This window comes from Amphiura filiformis, chromosome 3 (genome assembly GCF_039555335.1).
Source record: "Amphiura filiformis chromosome 3, Afil_fr2py, whole genome shotgun sequence".
NCBI classification, from domain to species: domain Eukaryota; kingdom Metazoa; phylum Echinodermata; class Ophiuroidea; order Amphilepidida; family Amphiuridae; genus Amphiura; species Amphiura filiformis.
In genome coordinates this window covers 12,180,096-12,189,031 of record NC_092630.1, presented here as the reverse complement: position 1 = coordinate 12,189,031, position 8,936 = coordinate 12,180,096, and the positions used below count along the sequence as shown (strand labels likewise).

General features: G+C 37.0%; 1 protein-coding gene across 1 annotated transcript; it reads right to left on the bottom strand.

The window, feature by feature from the left end:
• Positions 1-3,486: 3,486 nt before the first annotated feature.
• Positions 3,487-6,762, bottom strand: LOC140147804 (uncharacterized). The gene is made up of 3 exons (XM_072169552.1): positions 6,638-6,762; positions 6,282-6,499; positions 3,487-5,546 (listed from the first exon to the last, which is right to left on the bottom strand). Exons 1-3 carry the CDS (start codon positions 6,760-6,762, stop codon positions 3,487-3,489), a joined length of 2,403 nt encoding a protein of 800 aa, XP_072025653.1.
• Positions 6,763-8,936: the final 2,174 nt, after the last annotated feature.

The window sequence follows — 8,936 nt, the reverse complement described above, 5'->3', positions numbered from 1 at the left end:
GCTGCACCAATACCAAAAAAAAAAAGGTTTTTATTAACGTATGAATTTAACGATACAAAACGTTGCCTCTTAGCTTTTCGAGTCGTTAATTAATTTGAAACCATGTTCTCTATGATTCCTCTTAGGAACAGAACTCCGATTAAAAACCAAAATCGAATGGCTAATAAACAATCGCAAATGCAGTACTATACCGCCACTATGCCATGCTTGAATGACGCATATCGAATTGCCTCTTTATAGGAACAGTTTCGAATATTAATATTTCCTCTTAGGAACACAAGACATTGTTACTTAACATCATGCCTGCACTTACTCTGGTTCCTCTTAGGAACGCAACTCTAATTTGAGTGCCAACTAAACTATAATACCGCTGCCTAATCGAATTCAACATAATCTGGCTCCTCTTAGGAACTCAATACATTGTTCACTTATACGAATATGACAACTCGTGTTTTGTTATAAACAAGCGAGCAAGGTTCCTCTTAGGAACGCAAAAAAAAAATTAACCATTTTTGCTATTTCTATACATTTAATACACACCTATGACGTCGCGCTATTGTTTTACCGCTCCATTATTTTCCACGAATGGAGCGATGATCCAATAACACGCCATTCGTAAATGCCTTTCTTTTTCTCTGAAAAGCAAATACTTTTCAGGGAAAAGTACTGGCATTTACGAATGTAGTGTTAATATCAATTGCACTTTTGAAAAGCAAGTATTTGCGAAAAGTGCGGTATTGTTATCATCACTTCATTCATGCAAAACAATGATACGAAAAACAAGAAGAAAATGATTTTCATTAATACAATAAATTGAGGAAGCGGATAGCAACATTTGCACAGTATTGTCATGGGACCTGAGAGCACATCAGACATATCGAATTGCATGCTGAATACGAGGATTGTCCCTATATCTAATAATAATAATAAATTTGATTTTGTGAAATTCGCGATATAATACAAATTATTAAAATTTCATATTTTTATATTTTTCCAAATTTAACAGTCCTAGAATTAACCTTTATAAATCTAATGATATGTAATTAAACTATAGGCCTATGTAGCTGGGATGAAAAGCCGACTCAATTGAAAATTTGACCTTTCATATAGAACTTAAACATTTGTTTCCAAAAAGACCTACATTTTTTAGTGTTTTGAGGAAAAAATCTATATCTTTAATAATGAAGGTCACAATTTTCATATGATTGACAGCTGTTCAACCCAACTTCCTACTATTTACTGCATATCGTGAGATTTATACAATTTACTTTGAGGACTGTTAAATTTCAAAAATATCAATTTTAATAATTTGCCTTAAAATGTGTATTGTATCGCGAATTTAATAAAAATCTAAATTATTTGATATCAGAAGGATGTGTCTGATTTGCTCTTAGGTGCCACAAACAAAATACGTAAAAACGTCGCTATCCGAGCCCTTACAATGCAATCTGTGAAAAGTAAGTCAAGATCAAAACGGGCAGGTTAAATTGTTGGCCAAGTACGTTGTACTTATTATGCAAGATGTGTTTTACCCTCACTTACGCTTTACTTCGTAGGCCTTTACTTTTATTTATTTGGACCTTTCTTTCTACGCTTACTGTTTTTTATAACATTTTTTTTCCTTCTTTATATTTTTTACGTTTTCAGTGGCTTAGGCCCTACATATAATTTGTCATATTTTGGGCAACATTGCTACATATACATAATACACATTCTGTATCAATGTATTTAGGCCTATGAATCTGTTTATTTTCAAATCGTTCTCTTCGGGCATGTTTAATAATGATAAAAGCCACAGTAGGTCTATTTTCTGTATAATTTTTATTTGTCATTAGTATATCTGATGTTTCATCTGATGGTATTTTGGCATGCTTGAATATTTACTTACATCGATCAGTAGGCCTATCCGATACCGTAAAACGGGTAACTTTGGGCACTTTTCAGAGTTTTTACACCACTGCTTCCAAACAAAACCAAATATATTTCTAATTATCTCTTTTTTATGACGTTAGGGTTCCCTTCTACACCTTGAAGTTGAAAAAGATTTTTGAATAATTTTGAAAGGGTGCCCTAGGGGTTGAAAATAGCCTGACCAAAGTTACACCGCATTTGGGGCAACTTTGGTCAGAGTATTACATTCCATGAAGAAAAGAAAATGAAAAAATTGATCTTCGCTGTATATGGGCAAGGTTTTGTTTTTGTGACATTTGTCCCCATGCAAAATTAAGCAAGCACGCATCCTTGCTCACAAATATCGATTTTTATTTTGTCTGAAAAAATGTAAAAAATGCTCATTTTGGTCAAAATGCCAATATTTTCGTAACTTTCAAAGAAATTGGACATGAGCGACTTCTTCCAAATATATTTCTTAACAAATTGAGACCAAAGATGACTAAAAACAATATTGCTGTACGGAAATATGACCATATATATTTGAACGACCAAAGTTACCCCGCTTACCGAAGTTACCCCCATTTTACGGTAATTAAATATTACAATGTTAGGGACGCTCCATTTGATTTCGGAAGGGGACTGGAAGTTGAGGTGGCTTTTATTTCGCGTCGAAGGCGGCGAAGTTTGTTTTGTTTTTTGCCGACAAAGTTCAAGGACAATAATAGGCCTAGGTAAAATGTGTTGTAGTACATTTAAAATTTTCGTACCTTTTCGTACCTGATTTTGGTCCTTCTGCTGCGAATCAACGATATATAGGCCTATCCTCGGAATGATTCCATCACAAAATTATCCAAGATAAACAATAGTGTCCATAATTGCATGGTTGTTCCAAAATCGTAAACTCGATTCACAGAGAAGAGTATCATTGCTCAGGTATAGCGATAGGTGTAGTTTTCTTGAGGTTGACAACTGTAATGACCATTTCATATGAGCCTATACATGCTATATAACCTTTTTGCCAATTTTCCTTATTATGCAAAATAGAGACCTAAACGCAACTACTTCAACAGTTAATACATTAGAAGTGGGCATAAAGAACTATTGATGGTCTAATCACTTTAATGATTTTACGAATCTACGTTTATTCAATTTGTGTAACAAACATTTTAAATCTTTATAATTCAAGAAGGTGGTTACGGATGATTTGAACTAAACACCTGGATCGTGATATGATGGGTATTTCTATAGAAATTTTACATAAAGCTGAGTCGGACTATTTTTGCACTCGCACCTAAAATTTAGTACGATCATTATATTAGAGTAATTGATCAATTTGTAAAGAGCAACCTATTTCAATAACACTCCATTCGTGAAAAATAATGGAGCGGTAAAACAATAGCGTGACGTCATAGGTGTGTATTAAGTCGGTTAATGGCCGCGGATTAGAACGTGAGTGGGTAAGAATGGCTTCGCCGCTCCGCGGCTCAGCCATTCTTACCCACTCACGTTCTAATCCGCGGCCATTATCCTATACATAATCAGGTTCCCCTTAGGAACGCAAAAATGTTTTCTCTGAATCGACACAAACGAATCTTATCGATTTTGAAACCTACGACCCGGGCCACGTCCGTCTAATCTTACAATCAAAACCGAACCGCTTGTGTTCGATAACTGCTCTGAACCAAACAGAGATTTGCAATTTCGTCCTTGCACAAAAACTCCTCTGATAGAATTAATCGTGATAATCTCAGAAACCACCCACTTCACTGGGCTATGCTCCGAAAAAATAAACGGCCAAAAGGCTGCAGAAGGCCAACTAGGAATCACCAACGTTCCAACGGACCTGGAAGCAACAATATGTATAACTGCCTTGCATACCAAAGACACAGGTGGAACCAGCCAGTTGTTCTCTCCATTCCAGGAAGAGGTAAAAGCATCTACTCCTGACGTTCCTGGGCACCAAAATCTCGAATTGAAGACTGGTAACTTCCGATTAAAATTATCAGCGAATCTGTCTACCGTATGAGGACCAAAAATTGAATCCACGAAAGAAAAGAACTGAGGGGAAACTCCCCAATCATCTAGATCTATGACTCTACTAATACCATCTGCAATCTGGTTCTCTCTGCGTGGAATCCATTGAACATCAAGGGAAATGAAATGCTGACGACAGTGATTGAAAATTGCTAAACTTATAACATGTAAATTGATTTTCATGGAACCTGCCTGCAAAATGGACACTGCACTTTGATTGTCCGTGAATACTTTAATTGATTGATTATCCAATGAAGAACCAAAAGAACACAAAGCTGACAAGATAGCAAACCGTTCTCTCCATGTCGAACTCTCTGAAGCTTCCTCTGCAGACCACACTCGGTGACTGACCTTATTGGTATCGGAAATAAAAGCACCACAACCGGTACTACTAGCATCGCTGAAGACTAATACACGAGGAATAGAATAGTTAGTTAAATGACGTTTAAATGGATCAGCCAGCTTAGTCTTCCAAAAGAATAATTCATTGATAGCTGAGCTACCTGCAGATATCCTGAAAACACTGTCCCAACTGCTGCGAGCAACTATTTCGTGATGTAAAAACCTTGTCATAAGTCTCGCAATAGACCCTACTACAGGCATGAAAGAAATGATCTTCCCTGTAACTGAAGCCAACTTTCTGGCGGTAGTCCGAGGAAAGGAGTCTATGACACAATTTATGGACTCTAGAGTATCCCCGATTCGTCTGTCTGTTACAGCCAAAGATCCTTCAGCAGCATCCCAAACAAAACCTAGCCACACTAGAGACTGCGTGGGAATCCAAATGGATTTCTCACAATTTGGCACCAGCCCTGCGCTAATGAGATCTGATTTAACTCTCTTAGAAATCAAAGAAGCGGACTCTCTATTCGGGGCTCTACACCAACCATCATCAAGATACAGCACAAGAAAAAACCCTAAAGCTCTCCAATGCCTGACCAACGGACGAAGAATTTTCGTAAACACGTGACCTGCCGAGGTCAAACCGAAGGGGAGTACGGTAAACACAAAAAAACGATCCATTCCATTAAACTGCCAGGAAAAACCAAGAAACTTTTGATGCGGTGTGAATATGTCTACATGGTGGTAACCTGACTTAAGGTCAAATGAAATTAAAAAGTCTCCCTTTGCAAAATAATCTAAAGCGTGTCGCCAATCTTCAAATTTAACTTTCTGTTTCCAAATATGTGCATTTACGTGCCTAAGATCAAGAATGAGTCTCTTTTTACCAGATTTCTGAATGGATACAGTTAACGGATTTATAACCGTAGGCTTTTCGGACACTTGCAAAACTAAGCCTTTCTTAACCAAATCATTAATAGCTTCATAAACAAAATCCGAGTTATCCAATGCCGACTTATTGTTCTTTAATACAATTACTGGTGGCGTAGTAATTAACGGCAATTTATACCCGTTCTGAATAATACTCAGTACAAAGTCATTGGCCTGAATAGATCGCCAAAAGTCTATGGAACTTCTCAATCGCCCTTTGATTATAGGCTCTGAGCTCCCTTGTTCGTATTCATAAAAGTTCTTCTGCCAATCTTCTACTCCAAAATTCTCAAACTGATCTGAACGATAGAAGCCATCATTGATGCAGTCCGATGGTAGAATAGGAACTATATTGAAATGCACACATGAGAAAAAATAGAGAAAAAGAATTTTCTAAAAACTGAAGCCAATTACGCTCTAGATAGAGCGTACACTAGGCGGGGAATGGCAAGCTCAGAACCGGCAAAACCACTCAAACCCCAAATGATTTAACTTGAATTAATAATTACATTAACACAGGCCTATTTGAATGAAATAAATCGAGCAATTACGTTTTCAAAATCTCACGGTTGGAGATGAAAATGAACTGAATTTAGACAAAGCACGGCGCCTACCACCTGCATACACTCTGATATTTGAATACTAGGCCTATTATTGCCTTTCCGATTCACATTGAATCCAGAGCCAGAATCTTACATACTTCATGCATAATAAATCTTAAATTCAATCTCCATTCATTTTATCATTCATTTACGTTCAAATCCATGAATTCTGTAACATTCAACTCTTTGTGTACACTGACCTGATTCCTTGTCCGTAAGCTTGCCTTTACTTTGAGTATGGGAATCCAGGGGATGACTGAGACTTGGATTCCCTCTTGACGGGGCAGTTGTTTCTCCAATGCCCTGGTAGGCCACATGAGAAGCACAAGTCGGTTGATGAACCAAACCGGGATCCAAAATGGCGTCTACTGAATGCCGGAGGGCCCCGAAAAAAATCAGAAGCAGTAGAACTGGAAGAGCTAGCGGAAAACGGAAACTGCTTTTGCGATTTAGCTTGCTTTTTTGCGACCGCATTCTTGCGTGTAGCTTGACGCTTCTTGCGTGCAGCTCGGAATTGGGCAGATCTGATCTTCTTTTCGTCTTCGCTATCCGAGGCCAATTCGTCAGATTCGTACTCATCTACAACTTTCCAGCCTCCCTCGCTTTTGTCTGTCAACCGTATAAGTTTGTTACGATGCTTTAGATCTGTTTGCAGCTGTTGAATCCCTTCTTTTAAGTTTTGCCTCGTCAACTTTCCTCTTGTTTAAGAGGGCACTCACGTCTTGTAGTTTATCGGCAACTTTAGCGTTAAATTGCCACTGTTTCGTATTGCCGTTGTAATTAAAGGCAGGCTCTACTGGAGTCGAGTATCGATGCTTTGGTCCACAATTTCCTGCCTGAACGATTCAAGTTTTTGGTCTAGGTATCCTTTAAAGTCGTCGAATAACGTGGATACTGAAGAAGAATCCTTCTCTGGTCTAGACTGGCCGCCTTTGGAAGTGGACCCTTCAATGTCGGACATGTTAAAAGTAGACAACTTAAATTTCGATGAAAATCATTGATGAGCAATAAACCGGGCACACTACTGGTACACCTCGCTGAGCGTTAAGCGTGAAAGTGAGAGCATAAAACCACCTTCACCGAGTATCCTAAATGATACGCTTGAATAAACCGAAACGAATCAATGCGATATTGTTAATCAAATCGCATCACAAAGCCACATCACTGCTCTATTCTTCAGCTAATAGCTTCGTAAGAAAATACATTTGTCATCTATCCTCTATCAAGTTCCACAGTTGAGCACCTCTATAACTAAAGCTACGCTTCTTATATTCAGTATTTGGCTTATCCATGATAAAAACATCTTTATTTCTGGTGTTATAACAAGTTTCTTTTTTAACAAATCTATTGCACAGATATTTTGGTGCTTGATTGTTTACAATTTTATGCATTGTAACTGCTTCGTTTATGTATAACTTTTCTTCAAGATTTTTCCAGTTTAAAACATTTAAAGCTTCTGTACTTGACTCATATCTACTTACACCTGTAATAATTTTTGCTGCTCTGTTTTGTAAGACTTGAAGTTTATTACTAAGGGTTTTGTTACATCTTCCCCAAACAAAATTGCAAAGTGAGTGGCAACAATGCTTTTATAAAGTAGACACTGATGGTGTTTGGGGATAAAATTAGCGGCTTTCCTTAGAAAATACAAACCAGTTAAAACTTTCTTTCTCACTTGGTCAATCTGATTGTTCCATAACAGTTTATCATCAACTTCAATGCCAAGGTGTTTACAATGATTAACCCTTTGAAGACGGGTTCCTTTTATGTTTACATTAAGATCATCGTTACATACATTTGCAAGTTTTTGTGGAGTACCAATTAACATAAAATGGGTTTTGTCAACATTAAGACTTAATTTGTTACTTGCAAGCCAGTTGTCAACATTATTTAAATCATTATTTAGTATTCTAACAATATCATTAACATCTTTTGAAGAATAATAAATTGCTGTATCGTCAGCATACATGCTCACCTTTACATTAACATATTTAGGCAGTTCATTAACATATAAAATAAACAATAGCGGCCCAAGTATCGAGCCTTGTGGAATTACACAAGAACTTCTTTGGTCATTAGACTTTGACCCATTTACACCAGTTATATGAGATCTATCACCAAGGTAACTTCTGAACCAGTTGACAACATGATCATCCATACCAAAATTTGGCAATTTATCAATTAAAATATTGTGATTCACTGTGTCGAAAGCCTTTCTTAGATCTAACATTACAAGACCAATGTACTCACCATCATCAATTGATTGTAATGTTTAATAATGCGGAAGATGTTGAAACACCTGGCCGAAAACCTGACTGGCTATTATGCAACATATCATTTGAGTTTAGAAAAGGGTAAATTTGGTCAAAGACAGCACGCTCGATGATTTTTGATAAAATGGGAAGAATTGATATTGGCCTGTAATTACCTGGATCTGTATTATCACCACCTTTATAAACTGGGCAAATTCGGGCTTTCTTCCATCTGCATGGAAAGGTACCTGATTTAAGGGATAAATTAACAAGAAATGTCACAATGGGAGTAATTTCGATTGCTGACACCTTGAGTAACTTTGATGGAATATCATCAACACCAGTAGCTTTCTTATCGGAGAGTGTACATAGTTGATTTAAAACATAATCTTCATTAACATTATTAAATATAAAAAGCATATCATTATACAAATTATTTGTTTCATCATGATGGTTTTAGTATTAACAACAGGAATCTTGTCAGCTATACTTGGTCCAACATTTGCAAAATATTCATTCAATACATCAGCAACATCTTTAGAATTTGTACATTCACCATGTTCAGTTTTAATACACCTAACATCGGTTTTCTTGTTTTTACCTGGTACAATATGCCTTATGTTAGCCTAAATTTCCTTAGAATCTTTAGTTTGAAGAGCATTTGTAACAGCGTGTTTATACTGAGCGTACGGCTTTTTGACCCGCTATTTTCCAGGCACAAAATACCGATCATAATCCGGCCACCGTTACCCAGCTTGTTTCTACTGAGACCAGAAAGCCGTGTCTCGCACGATGCACGGCATTTTTTTCCTGTAAACCGGAAGTACGGAAAACAGATTTGACGGTTGTATCCTAAATTAGTAAATTTAAATGTCCACGCATG